This window comes from Tiliqua scincoides, chromosome 4, assembly GCF_035046505.1.
Source record: "Tiliqua scincoides isolate rTilSci1 chromosome 4, rTilSci1.hap2, whole genome shotgun sequence".
Taxonomy (NCBI): domain Eukaryota; kingdom Metazoa; phylum Chordata; class Lepidosauria; order Squamata; family Scincidae; genus Tiliqua; species Tiliqua scincoides.
Window position 1 is genome coordinate 159,460,739 of NC_089824.1, and position 15,290 is coordinate 159,476,028.

Below are 15,290 nucleotides of genomic sequence, written 5' to 3' on the forward strand. Positions count from 1 at the left end.
CCTTGGGAGGCTGCTGCTAATACGGGAAGCAATGCTGAGTCAGTTGGACAGATGTTTCAACTCAGGATAAGGCAACGTCCTGAGTTCTTATGATGTGCAACTGTACCAAATGATGCTCATTTTGAGCCAACCGTGCACAAAAAGCCGGATCCAAGGCGATGCTTGTCGACATAAGTATGTTCCTGTGGCATCAGATCTGGAGCATCATGTTACAAGGCACCTAAAAACATGCCTTGGAAATGAGCAACAGAAGACAAACAGCACCATTTCCATGTGAGCCAAGTTCCAGTGCTGAACTTTAGATTGTTGTGGTTGCAATATTAAAGTAAATCACAGTTTCCTCAATTGTCTCTTTCCCTTTCCCCCCCTTTAAATAACCTTTAAAGTTCTTCAAACTTCTTAGCCCTCGGGACCCAAAGAAATTATAACTGTAATCTTACTTATGCCTGTGTGTGAGTCTTCAGAGACGATGGCTGTAGGTTAATAAAAAATTGAAACCACTGCTTGCCAGACCAACCAACAGAATGTTCCTTCTTCCAACAGATGTAAACGATTGCGCTGACTGAGGCCGTTACAAGTCCCGCATGTTAAGTGGACAGGGCTTGTTGCAGAATGTAGCTCACATTTTAAAACAGCCAATTATAGGCAAAACAAAAGGTAGAACAGTTGTCCTGTTTTGCTGAAGAGGTAGCTTGAGCGTCTGGAAATGTCTTCAATCCTTGACAGGAACTAGAGGAGAATTTCCAAATGTGCTGCAGAAAACTTGTTTTATTTTTAAAAAAACAACCTCACAGTAGTTTGAGCTTCACTTTTCCAAGGATGTGTGTTTTTATAGCCTTTCCAAGGGAGAATAGGGGTGTCCCTTTACTACTAGGTACCACACTGGAAAAAAAAAAGAAGACCCCCACTTGAAACCCCCTCCTTGAAAAAAGTGCTAGAGTCAGCTATATAGCTGGCACAAATCCAAATGGACTGGGGAAGGGGGATAGGGTATTAGTGGTGCTTCTGCCTCCTATACCGTCCCCTTCCTGGTCTTGATCTGCCTTCTCTGCTCTGATTTCTGCTGTTTCTCTCCCCCTTCTAGTCCTTTTCCACCTATCCCTGCATCCCTCCTGCCTCCCTGCACTGACTTACCAGGACCAGGGATCATGGATGGGCCATTGGAATGCCACCATGGCTGCTCAACACTTGTCATGCCAACCCTGCTGCGTGAAATGGTGTCCCTTTTTGTGACATCATAAAAGATCTTGCACTGCCAGAGTGCTTGTTTCAGCAGCACAAGTTCCCATGAGGATTGGGCCAAGAACGAATGGAATTAATTCTATGCCCTTTCTAACCAAAATAAAGCTTTCATAATGTTAGCACTTGTGGCTGGAGACTGATTCTGGGGCAGTGACCAAGACATTCTTAGAAAAGATTCCTGGTTGGCTCAGATCAGATGACCCCCCTATCAGCTACAGCAGCACTAAAGTGCCACATGCATCTCAGAAGCCTGACTGGAGCAGGGTTCCCACCTGTGTAGATGGGTGCAATATGTTCACATTTGATCATACTGGCATGACATCCCAGAATAAATTGCAGTTGTGTTTCTGGTGTACATAGTGGAGCTTTTTTGGTCTCTTCTGCAAGATTTGAGACCTCTTGCCATTGATTGTTTTACTACTTATTAACTGTGTAACACTCTGGAATGCTGATTAACAATCACCAGGCATTCTTGCTTACCAGGACTGTATAACTACCTGAACAAAGTTCAGGTTTGCCATGAGTAATGATGATGATGATAGTCTCTGTCAGCTTAAAGCCTTTTAAATTCAAATGAACGAGAATGGAAGAAATTCCTTGGTGTTGGACAAAATGGATTGCAGTTTAATAATGTTGAGTGTCTTAATTGGTGAGAAAGTCATTTTATCAACTCCTTTGTATATTCTGAATATTTGGATAAGGTAGGGTTAAGGGATGAAGCCTGGTTTGCAAACTTGCTATCCAGTTCCCATATGCATCTTCTTTTCCCGTTTGTTCCCCCCAAAAAGTGTCTAGACCAGCAGATATTTTTAAAATTAGCACTGTATTTTTTCAATAATATTTTAAAATATTTCCCCAGAAAATTAGCATAGTGACACGTTCGTAGGAGTTCATTGTTAATTTCATTTCCTTTTGTTCAGCAGCCTGAGAAGAAAACAGCAAGTCATTAATCTTGGTTTCGAACACGATCTTTTTTTTTGTGGAGCGGTAATGAATGACCTTGATAGATTTGTCAGGAAAATGAATGATAATCATTTGCTGATCAACACAGCCCTAGCAGGGAAGATTAATAAAAAAGTACGTATTGACATCATTAAAAATGTCTACTGCCAATGGACTTGTATATCAATTACAATTGAGGCAATGCATTTCAGTTAGGATAGGGCTGTTTTACCATAATCTCTGCACACTGTGGTTATATAGATCCAACAGTGCTGACAACTCATTTTTGGAGAAGTGCAAGCATGGAAAAAGAAATGAATGCTTTCTTTAGTCGTAGGCTCTGACCCACACATTCCTGTGCACAGTTACAGGCTCTGTAGAGGCACAGATCTGTCAGAATTGTATGCATGGGGATGACCACCAGTGTACTGCCTGGCATTGTCAGTTGGGATTGTGACCATCAGCTGCTGGAAATGAAATGGAAGGCTTCAGTACTTCCAAATGAGTTATCAGCATTATTAGAACTGAACACAACAAACATCTGCTTAGGGATGCTTACACTTGCTACTTGGGCAAAGAGACACTTTTTAAAGTGGCAGTTCTCTTATATTTTGGAGGGGGCAACAATTATCCCTGTTCATCCTGGCATAAGTTTCTTTTCCAATGGCTGTGTGCTGGTGTCTCCTTAATGTCTTTTTTTGGGATAGGGAACTAGTTTTGTTTTTATCATCATCATGATGCTATGTAAACTGCTTTGTAAACTTCTTGTTGAAAAGCATCATATAAATGTTCTTACTAATAACAAGCTAGCAAAGATCACCATGTGGATTCATGAATATAAACCCTATTGCAGTGTCCCTTTTCCCATCCAACAAAAGCAGTGCACATGGAGAAAGTGGCTTCCATGAACTGCTGGCCGTTTTTGGATTGAAGCAAGGAAGTACCTTCATACATGCAGATAAAGATGTGATCCTGTTCCACCATTTCTTAGGAGATGAGAATTGTGGATGTTCTGATAAGACTTCCTTCCAGTTTACACATAATGGTTCACATTTTCCCTTCATTGTTTTAGAACAGATAACTGCAATCCAGTGCTAGGTGTAATGAAATTCCAATGCATTTTAAGTCCCATTAATTTCAATGTCCATTCATAAATGCATATGCATATATACACCCTCTCACCAGCTTGCCAGCTTAGTTATTATGATTTGCAGCCTAACCAGTATTTTCAGTGAAGTCTTCTCACCAGTTTTGGAATCGATACAAATGTGCAGAAAAATGCCAATGAATGCAGTTGTGGCTTGCTTTTTGGCTAGTTTTTGTGGGGAGGAACATAGAAGGCTACCTTAGCCTGTCAGACTATTGGTCCGTCTAGCTCAGCATTGCCTACCCTGAATGACACCAGCCCTCTAGCATTTCAAATAGGGACCTGCTCAGCATAGAAGTCATGCTTTTGCCTACAGTTCTGCGGAAATACCATTCCAAACAATGAAATTGACTTGAAACTAATGACAGTGTATGACTTGCTTTAAAAGCTGCCTTGTCATTTGTGCATTTTGCACTTCTTTTTGCGGGCTTAGGGCCAGATCCTGAACAGTGTGCACTGGCTTACTACTACATTTGTGAGGCCTTACCATGGGCCCAGCGCTGGACCTAACCCAGTGCAAGCCCGCACTGGGCCAGCTCCGGCACTAGACCCACATTATGCCACCTCACAGTCACCCAGACTGGAGCTGTCAGGCTGCATGGCCTGACATGGGACTCTCCAATTCTGCTCCAGCTCAAGATCCACCATCGAATCGAATAGCCCCATTTCAGGGCTACTTCCCTTATTCAAGGGAAGGCGACAGAAGTTCCCTTCTCCCAAGGAGCCGATGTGGACTGCCCAGTTGCACACTGGATGCCACAGTGGCCATTTTGGCGCTGCAGCAGTCCCGCTTTCTGGGCAACTCAGGATTGGGCTGTTAGTCCTTGTTCATCTATCATAGCAAAACAGGCAAAGCATCCTGCAGCACAATTTATTGTGGTGTAATTTTTTGTGGGCAAGAGTTCACTTTGAAATGTGACTAAGTAGGCCCTGGCCCACAAAACATTACACAGCAAGATATTCATTGAGTCTGTAGTACCAAAGGACACTTGGACGTTGCTATAGAGCAGGGGTGCTCAATAGGTCGATTGCGATTGACAGGTCGATCGCGAGGGCAAAATGAGTCGATCGCGGAGCTGCTCCAGCTGTTCCTGCAGTTCCGCAGCTTGGCCAGCAGGTGGCGCTGAAGAGCCGCCTTCTGGGTTCTGAGAGCCTGCGCAGGGGCAGCCTAGAGTGCGACAAGGGTGTGCGCGCACTCTGTGACTCTCACCGGGCGTCGGGGTGGGCGGAAAAACGAAGTGAGAGCAAGCGCAGTCGCCGTTTGTCGCTCCGCTCGCACACCCTCCCCCTCAGCGCCCGGGCTGGACAGGAGAGGCTGGAGCTGCGGCAGCGCAGGCCGCCGAACAAGGGTGGGTGGGGGGGAGGGAGAAGAGAGCCTCGAGTCGCCTCGCCTCCCCACAGTGCAGCTTTTGTGAGAGGAAGCGCCCCTCTCTCCAGCCCACTCCTAGGGTAGAGGGTGGCCTGGGCGCAGCCCTGGGCTGGAAGGTGAGTGGGCGGCGGGGTCCCTGCAGGCAGAGCACGGGGGGCTGCGGGAGGGCAGCAGGTGGTCCAGGCTGCTCACCCGCCCGCCCGCTCTGGGAGGCGTGACTGCTGCTGCTGCACCTGCACCTGCTGCTGGACCAGGCGGTCCCTCCCTCTGCACCCTGTGGGGAGGGGGCTGCCAGGGCAAGCCCGGCCACCTGCTCCTCTGCCGGTCCTCCTGCAGGCGGGGGGCTCCCGGCACGGGCCAGGCAGGGCGTCCCTGCGGAGGGGGCGAGCCCGTGCAGGGAAGGTGCTCTGCACGTGCTCAGGAGCACCTCCAGCCAGTGGCGTAGCTGGAGGGGGCGGGGCACCCAGTCTGGCGAGGGGAAAAACACTTTGCACATGCTCAGAGGTGGTGGCACAGCTGGAGGGGGGCCATAGATCTCCAGGCCTTGCTGGGTTTCAAAGTAGCTCTCGAGCCAAAAAAGTGTGAGCACCCCTGCTATAGAGTCTTCAAAGTTCATATGGATGTTCCTCCTGAAGTCCTGTTGTAATAAGTTAAGCTTGGTGTTTATATTTCTGTGAAGGAACAATTTTGCATTTCTGGAAGCATGGAACTGGGGAAAAATAAGCAAATGTTAGCAAAGATCACTTACAGAGCTCCTTTGGTTTATTTTGTTAGTCATCACAACAACCTGTGCAGCAGGTCAACCTTTTTTATTAGTTGAACTGAGACCGTATAATCTGCTCAAAGCCAGTGTGTAGGTCCATGTTCTGATTCAAGATTTGGAACTTGTTTTCTCTGATTCCTTCAGCCGTGCTCATATCTGTTCTAAATCAAGCCAAGTTCACCAATTCATTTTGAGGTCTCATCCAAAGAAACCCCATAGGAAGACATTGACAGCCAAGAGAATGACAGCATTGATGTTGCAGACAGTTTTCCACAGTGGCTCTTCCTCAATGCTGTTCAGCTTCCTTTGAAGGGCTGCTTCTTCCTCCCTGGTTAAAGGGGGTTTGGAGTTGGTGGAAATCCCACACAACCAGAAATACATTTTCTTCCAGCAAGAAGGCTTCACTTCTACAGGAAAAAAGGGAGGGGGTAGAAATTGTTAAGCACTGTGTGTTTAAAAGTAGTACTAATGTATATTTTACAATATAAGAAATGAGAAACAAGTCTCTGCACCAAGGAGTTTACAAACCAAGGCTGTAATCTCATACATACTTTCCTGGAAGTAAACCCCATTGAACACAATGAGACTTGCTTCTGAGTAGACAAAGCAAGAGAGAAGGAAAACCCAACTCTATTTTGCTCACTGCTTTTAAAATGGCATAAACGCATGACCAAAAGCCTCATTACGCCTCTGAATGAAAGATGTTGCATTTCCTTTACTGTCAGTGCTAATAACCTAATCATCAAGATAGCTGTTTGCAAACAGATGCAAGGCCAGATGAGTTAGCTCGTGTGAAAACAAAGGGGACAAATAATTAAAAACGTCAGGTTGAACAGCTGCTCCAAATGTGAATCAATCCACCTGTCAGACCCAAAGGTAAAAGTGTGGTGTCCACTCATCATTCTTTAGTTGTTTCCCGGGGCTGGCCCAAGACCTGACACCTGAGATGGCATGCCAGATGGCATGCTGTCCTGAGATGGCATGCTGTCCTTGCTTACATGAATGAAGTGCCAGCCTCTGCTCCTCCTACTCTCCAGTGTTCTATCTCAGCACTCTCCTCCCATCTGCATTTGCTCTTCCTCTCTGTCTCCTCCTTCCTTTTCAATTCAAAGAGTGAAACAGGAGCAGTGAAGGCAAGTATGTGGGCAGTGATGGAGAAGAACATAAGAACAGCCCCACTGGATCAGGCCATAGACCCTTCTAGTCCAGCTTCCTGTATCTCACAGTGGTCCACCAAATGTCCCAGGAAGCACACCAGATAACTAGAGACCTGCATCCTGGTGCCCTCCCTTGCATCTGGCATTCTGACATAGCCTGTTTCTAAAATCAGGAGGTTGCACATACACATCATGGCATCATGGATGCCCGCCCAATCTGTTGCCTGAGGTGTCTGCTTAAGTTGACCTCATGGATGAGCCTGCCCTGACCAGAACTGACTCTTTGGGGGTTCTCAAAAATAAGGAAATGAGTCAAAAGTGCAATTTTGCACTTTTGCAAAACAGGTCAAAAGTGCAATTCCCCTTGCTTGACTCCTGAGGTTTTCTTTCTTCTTTTACCCAATATCAAAACCCGGATTAAAAACTGTGTTCTGGTATTGGCTCTTAATTCCTAGACACTAAATTCTGGGACACCAAGCCTTGAAAAGACACTAAAGACACCAAGCCTTGAAAAGAGAAATCATGCCATGAACCACTATGAACCAGTGGTATTCAGTATGAACTAACCACTATGCTCAGAACTCAGCAAAGTCAGTGACAGACAGAAGAGCATCTTTTAAAAATGAAGGCAGATGGAAAAAGTCAGTCCTCATGAACAGTATGTAAAGTAGAAATGTTAATTGTCTTCCGGCACAATCCTAACCAGGACTACTCAGAAGTAAGCCCTATTTTGTTCAGTGGGGCTTACTCATAGGAAAGTGTGGTTAGGATTGAAGCCTTCCTGTTATAAGTGTCAGGATTGAAGCAACAGTCTCCTGGGAAGTTGGTCAGGACTAGAAACATGTTTTTGCATTTCAGGGTCTAGATCTCAGTTTTCAGAGGGTGACAGTGAACATCAGAGAACACTTCAGGAAAAGTGTGAACCACCATTTCTACACATTTCATTTCCATCCATCCTTCCTCTTAGGATGTCAGGCTAGTATAGATGGAATGGTTCCAGTTTTCCTATGGCTGTGAGAAATAGTGGATGACTTCCATTCTGGAAAAATATCGTTGGCATCCCTGACCTCTCTCTTATACTCTTTATGAAAAAAAAAACCCCACTATTCATTTTTTAAAGAGAAAGTTACGAAAACATTATAAATAGGATTTTTTTCACAACACTGAATTTATCACTTAGGGTGCAATCCTAACCAACTTTCCAGCACTGACCTAGCCACAATGCAGTCCCAAGGTAAGATAAGAAACATGCCCTTATCTTGAGGAGGCCCCCTTGACTGCCTCCCCACCGCAGAATGCAGTTGGTTTGGATTGTGCCCTCAGTTAGATTGGTTCTCAAACTTCTCAGGAGCAAGTCTCCTGGAGTAAGTCTTGACAGGGGAGGGGCGAAGGCAGCATTGCGTTACACAGGACCTCACCACTGTCAGGGGCAATGGGGTTTTTTAATTAGGGTGATGCAGCGGCCTTCAGGAGGTGTGGGGAGCCCCGTGGAGCCCTCAGCCTTAAGAACCTCAGGATTACTCCTGTTTGATAGGATTGTTTTGAAACTGTCAGACTATCCTCCTGTATTGTGAACAAGCTACAAGCCCATGTCTCTAATCTGCCATCTGCCATCACATATAGAATCTGATATTTCTTTAGAAAAATGAGATCTTTGGACACCCTCAAGCACTAACATTACTGGCAAAGAGCTTCTTTCAAACATGCAATGCTTCTTTCTTCTTGGCTTTGGGTATGAAATCAGTATGTAGGCGTATGCTTTCAATTTATATCTGTCACCATATTCTGAATCTGGCACTCTTCCTTCCTTGTTCTGGTCTCAGAATAAGGGCACAATCTTATCTTGTGCTGGAACAGGCAAACCAGCCTGAAGCTATCCAGTGCAAGATAGGGCTGCAAAGTGGCTCAGCTGAAGGTAAGGGGAAACTCTTCCCCTTACCCCTGGATAAACCACTGCAGCCCCTATGGGTCTCTTTGGATTTGCATTACCTCCAGAGATGGCACAAGTCTGAGAGCAAAGTGGTTTGGAGCCGCTCTGCGCTGCTTGGGAACAGGCTAACAGCCGGATTCCAATCCCACCTCCTGCTCCCTGCCCACCCATCTGCCTGCCTGCCCTGGAACCGCCATCAGCCAGCCCTCTCTCCACCCCGGAACATCTCCTCCTGCCTCCTCCCCACCTCCTCCTCGCCCACCCAAGAGCCTTACATCAGCCAAGCTTGGCCAATGCAAGACTTGCCTCGCAAGTTTCAGCCTCTGTGTGCCAGCACACATCTGTGCGCTGGTGCGACTTGTTCCCGAGGAGGCGCAAACATGCTTTATGGCACATTTGTGACCCTCCTAACTCATTGTTAGGATTGCGCTATACCATGGAAATACTATGGCCATAAAATCCAAAATGACCCAGACAGGAGAATTCATGAACGGAAACAAGCTTGCACTCATAAATCATTCCTGTAATATGCATAAAAAGCTGCTAGGACCACCTGGTGGCATGGGAACTCTTTCACTTTTCTTTCACATGACCCTAGAAAATCTATGTATATGAACACACAGGCGCATATATATAGCTAGGAAACAGTGGCAACATACCTTCACATTCTTTATTGTCTAAGTCTCCATTCTCCAGCGTAATTGCATCAGACTGATTCTCTCCCTCCTTGGATGTCAGCTCTGTATTTTGACAGATGTGGTTATCGAAGTCTGTTCCAGGCGGCTTGCGGTATCTAGTCCACCATGTCAGCTGAGCAAGCTGGGTAGTAAGTTGCAAAGGGGAAAAAAGAACAGGAACATTATATAACAGCTATGGGCTTGGTGGTTAACAGTTCCTTGTGTGCATGCTATGAAGATCAGATCTAGCCATATTTGCAAAGACAGGCAAAAGAACCATGACTATATCACTTTACATATTGGATGTGGACTGGGCATTCGGCTACTGGCACTGAAAGAACCCTTAATAGCATGTAATTGTGACCTCCTCTTACTAAACATGTGGAAAGGCTTCATATGGCCTAGGGAACTAAGGAGCTGAGGTGGATTTGTCCAAACCTCTAATGCTCCTCCATTCAAGCAAGATGATTCAGGTTCAAGAGGAAGAGTGCAGCTTCACTAGTTCTTCCTAGGACAAAGGTATGAAGGAAAGTTACAGCTTTAGCACTGCTAGAACAAGCATTCCACCAGTGTTAGCCACCTTACGGCAGCTGCAGAAACCACTCCGACTGTGCATGAAGGGCCACTATAAATGGCACTGCCAGAGCTCTAGCTGGAAGGCCAGAGCCTTCACCCACATGCTGGAGGAGCACCACTGACTTGCTGATGCAGGTAAGGCAATGGGGGAAGCAGGGGGAGACAGAATGGAGACAGGGAAGGGCAGATCAGCTCTGGGAAGGGTGCAGGTTTGGTGGCAGTGGTTCCTGCCAAATCTTACCCTCTTCCTGGTCCTAATCCAGCAGCATGGTTCCACATGGACCTGCACCAGCAATTTTGCTAGCACAGGATCAAGCTGACCCACCTGCACTGTGAAGATTTATCCCTGGGTAAGGGAATGAATGTCAGGGTAATGTAAGGGAAACCTCCTCCACAACTCCCCCCCCCTAGGATAGAATGCAAGCCATTTTGGCATTACTGCTTCGGCGGTGTGCATGTTTTAGGAGTGGACCCTTAGATTGTTAAAAGACTGTTATAGATAAAAGAACAATTATACCTCTAGCCTAAGAAGTTGTAGCGGTGCTTTTGTTTGAGACACGGGTGGACAAGAGTCAGTCAGATGAAGTCTTTGTTGATTTAAGATTTTGGTATATAAGATTTGATGGTGTCATGCTTGAGGCTTCTTAGATGCTCCCTTTTCCAGTCTGGCAGAGATCATTTCCTACTCCTTTTATTTAGATCTAGTTCAGACTTGCTGTTGACCCTCTTGGAAAGCAGCCTCTTATCCATTTAGAGAAATCATTTCTCCAGGGGAGAAGCCGCTATCTGCAAGCCATTTACATCAAGTGTAAGTAGTTCCATGTACATCAGTGTGACTTTACTTAGGTTTCAGTCCTGAACATGTGTATTAGAAAGTAAATCCTTCTGAACTTTGACAGATTTCCTTCTGAGTAAACATTTTTAGAAATTGATTCCAGGGTAATGGGCTCATGGATTTCAGCCAAAGTCCTTTTCATCTCTCCCCTCTGTTATGCACAGATGCACCTCTTAGAGCCTCCATGTAATCTTTCTGTTCACTGAAAGCAGCGTTGGGAAATGCAGAAGCAAGGGGGAGATACTTCATCCTTTTCCCACCTGCAGTTTCCTCCAGCTGCTTCCCCTTCTCGTGGCATAGAAGAAAACATTCATTTTGAGACCTTCATAGGAAGAACAACTTGAAGCGGGAGGCATCAGATCAGAATTTCCACCTTGTTTGGGGATGTGAGGGATGGAACTTGGGACCCTCTGGATGCAAAGCAGCTGCTCCATTAGTGAGCTATGGCCGCCTTCTCTGAATGAAGGGAGTTAAAAACTTCCTGCCTATACTGATTCTCTGCTCTAAGTTCCCCTTTCCAAATCTGCTTTTCTAGCCTCTCCCCCAAACATGCTTTTACACACACACACACACACACACACACACACACACACACACACACACACACACGTGTGATGATGGTACATACTATATAGTTAGCCCCTTAACTCTACTTGCCAAGTTAACTCTCAAAAGGTGAGTAATAAATGAACAGTAGCTTGAATACTTTGAATTTCAGGCACAGAATCCAGAAAGCACTTTTCAGCTGACATAAAAAGTTGTATAATCTCCTGAAGATTTATAGCTTTATTTAAATTATTTTCAACCAAGATGAGCATCAGGGAAGGCTAATCTTTCTTGTCACCTTGTGCTAAATTGCTTTGATTTGATGATCCTCATCTTTCCTGAAGAATTCTTTTAGGGGCTTCCTTTTTGTTTAATCTAACTAGAAAGTAATGAAGTTGGAGGACACAAAAGGATCCCTGAGACATTTTCCCTCAAACACAAATGACTGTTGGTGGGTGAAAGGTGCATTAAGAGGAAATAGTTTTTGAAGAAGCCACAAGCCACTTAAACTATTTGAAGCGTACCTATGACTAATGCAGTAACTCTAAATGCACCCATTTATTAGATCTGAAAGCTATTCAAAGTCCAGGCTCCTGGCAGGTCCTTTATTCTGCTTGTATAGAACATACATTCCTGATGAACTTGGGTCACCAGGTGGAAAGTGCTGATTTCTTGAATAGCTCTGCAGCACCAAAAGAAACACAGTAGCTGCACTTCTGACAAAGGTTGAAGGAAAAATGGCTGGTTTAGTGGAGGTGGCCCTATGAAAAGAGCTTCCACTTGGGGACAATGGGTGATGTCCTCAGAAAAGGCAGAGAGAGATGGGGCTAAGCAAACTGTTTTTGTTCACCTTCCCTTCCATTCACAGGAAGCAACTGTGGTGGAGGGAAATTCCTCTGCTCCTGCCATAGTTCCATCTGTCCCCCCCCCCCCCCCCGCAAACTGATCTCCCTCTCTCTCTCTCTCAAACACACACGCACCATCATCTGGTCCTATATTTTGGCAAATCACTCTGCAATAGAGGGTGAAATAAGCATTTCCATCATGAAGTTAAAGGGTGCTTTTCTGCAATCAGCAGTAATAAAAGCAAGGCCTTTCTGGTGCTTGATTAAGCTTTTGTGTTGTGTTAACAACAACAACCCTCTTCTATCAGGGAAGGGGGGGCATAGCTCACTAATAGAGCAGCTGCTTTGCATTCAGTGTACTGGAACTATGGGGCATCTGGTACATCCTGATGGCACATGGGGTGTTGACCCTGCAACCAATCCTGAGGATTCAAGGGTCAGCTTGGCCAGGTGGAACCTCTGATGGGCAGAAACTCTTGGCTGGTACCTGACCTAGCCACCTCCCTGACCCTACAGAACAGTTACAGGTCCTGCATGTTGTACCAGGTGGAGAAGGAGGATGGTACCAATCAAGCTGCAGTGTGAGGTACAACAGCTACCTAATCTTTTTGCACCATATTGCTTTTAAAGAGGCAGCCACCATCTCTGGGTGAATACCTGGCATCTCTTACGTCAAACCCAACATCGGAATTCCTCATGAAAAGGTACCCAGCCATATGGAAGACCTTAGGTACTGGATGAATCCCTTCTACATTAAGATATGGATGCCAATCAATTATCCATTGGCCTCAAGATGAGATGTTCAAGTTCCTTTCTGGGAGCTGTTATTTGATTCTGGAGATTCCCTTCTGTACACCAACTATTTTAGAGAAAATCACTGGGTGATGTCAACATACTCTGGGGCAAAAGTAAATAAAATATCATCAATGTAATACAAGAGCATATAAGCTCTGAGGAAGATGGCAGAATATAAGAGCACAAGCTCTTATGGATACCGCAAATAGAATTCATGCTCTAGCGCTTTCCACTCAAATACTGTGTATGCTCATTCTTGTTTTTATGCAGCTGCTAATGCCACAGTAAATGATCATCACAGATGTCACCAGCAAAGACGACTACTTGTGCTGGGCAAAATGATTTTACACCAATGTTCTGCAGATAGCATTAAACACCATGGCAGGAAAGTGCTGCCCTTCCTGGGTTTGTCTGCTCCTCATCATATGGTACAATGCTGTGACCTCATTTCCTCTGCCACTCTCCGTTCGCAAGTTTGTAAGGATTGGGAAAGTTTCCCTCCCCCCCTTCCTCTGTCAAACTAGCACAAATTCTTCTTTTCCAAAATGCCATCTGGCATCTGGCAGTCGTGTTTCAGCTTCACAGTTTCAAATTTAATTGTAAGCTCCTTTGCAGAGTTTTCAAGGACGACATGACACAATATGGGCGACGTACAATGAAGACGTATGAACCCTGAGGCATACCAAGCACATCCTTTGCATATTTGTTTTGTGGCGCAGCATCCATCACCACAGGGATGGGAGGGTGTCCAAAACAGCAGGGGAAAATGCTTCTGCTTGCTGTTCTCGGGCTGTAATTCATTTAAAGCTTTGTGCATCGGTAGGACTACAAGGCACCAGGTACAAATCTCTCCTTCCCCTCATGTCCATTTGCTATGTGCAAAGAACAAGGTCATGAAGGAATGTTGTACAGGGCCGGGAACACTGTTGGGGTTAATCTGTGCATGACCTTCGTAGTAAGCCCTGCTTAGCCGGAGTCCACAAAATAGTCTCCATTAACATCAGCTTAAAATATGTTTCATACTTTTGTTTTGGAGGTTGGTGTGGAGGTGAATATCCTTTCTAATTTTCTTGCATTTATAAGTACAGAATAGAAACCAGGATTGGGAACTCGAGTCAGTGATTCAAACGCGAGTCTCAAAAATGCATGTTTTTGCTGACTTGGCGACTTGTGTGTTGTGCCTGTGGAAGACTCTGAAAAAAAACTTGATTCAGGGCCCCCCTGACTCGGCATTTGTCCCCACGCATGCTGACTTGAGTTTGCCTGTGCCTAGGTGTGCTTGCTTACTGTTTTTGCAGCATGAAAAACCTTGTGGGGTTAGCATTCCAACCGGGCAAGTAGCAGGGTGTTCCAGCCACAAGGCAGGAAAGGGTTAATGCTTCCTTTCCTAGCTGTGTGGGAGGGGGGAGGCAGGAGCAAGCGGGCTTTTTGCTATCTCTGATAGGAAGGAAGAAACCAATTATCATTGGACAAAGGATGGGCATTCTCATATTTGACTGAGGGAGGGAAGGAGGCGCAGCCAAGGGTGTTCTTGCCTTACGATCTGTTGCAAAAGCCTAGGGAGGAGGTGAAGGGGGGTAACCTCTTTGAATGACTGGCTACAGTGGGACTACTTCTGAGTAAAGCTGCCAAGGATTGGGTTGTCCTGGTAATCCTTGCAGCTGCTGTGCGTGATCCTCCTCCCTCTTGCTGTTTCTGTCCCTGCTCTCTCACTGTCCTTCCCATCTCTCCTTCCCTCTTAACAGATGGGGACATCAGTGGAGTGTTTAAAGTGAACTCACACAGACACACACACACACACACACACCTGGCAGCAGTCCCGTTTTTTCCATGATACTGTGGTGGGTTTTTTAAAGGGAGGGGTGACTTGAGACCTTTAGAATCACTAAAGGATGATTCGCCAACTTGGAAAGTGCCCCCATTATAACTTGTTTTCGAGTTGAGTGGCGGAGGGTGGCAACTTGGTGACTCAAGCCACCCTAGGTTTTCCCATCCCTGGTGGAAACAAACCATTGATTATTAGACCCAAGCTAAATTACATTTTTTCAAGTGAAATGCAGTTGCATTTTAATTTAACTCGAAAGAGAAGCTTGCCATGTACTGAGCCAGTGAGTTGTGCAATTTCTTTATCACATTCTCAGCTCATATTATGATTTGGTTACTCGGGCATGATCTGTAGTGTGTTAACTTATGGGTTGAATTGGAAGCTTATGAGATTAAACTAAGCACACAGCAACTGTATGAGAGGTTAACTTCTGTCGGGCCCAACTCAATCTAGTTTCTCTACACACCAAAATTGTAACATCTAAATTATGCCTTATATTGACTGAGATCATTACTCAGTCTAGCTCAATACATGGACCAGCAGTGGCTCTCAAGTGTTTCAGACAAGGGTCTTCTCCAGCCCTACCTGGAGATGCCAGGGATTGAAACTAGTACCTTCTGCATGCCAAGTACATGCTCTGT

General features: G+C 45.5%; 1 protein-coding gene across 1 annotated transcript in view; it reads right to left on the reverse strand.

Annotated features, from left to right (window-relative positions):
• Window positions 1-5,661: 5,661 nt before the first annotated feature.
• SLC5A9 (solute carrier family 5 member 9) overlaps window positions 5,662-15,290 on the reverse strand; it is a 42,102-nt gene continuing 32,473 nt past the window's right edge. The window contains exons 13-14 of the mRNA XM_066623261.1: window positions 9,210-9,369; window positions 5,662-5,870 (exon numbers count right to left, since the gene is read on the reverse strand). Coding sequence (XP_066479358.1) covers window positions 5,662-5,870; window positions 9,210-9,369 — 369 coding nt within the window. The remainder of the gene's footprint in view (window positions 5,871-9,209; window positions 9,370-15,290) is intronic.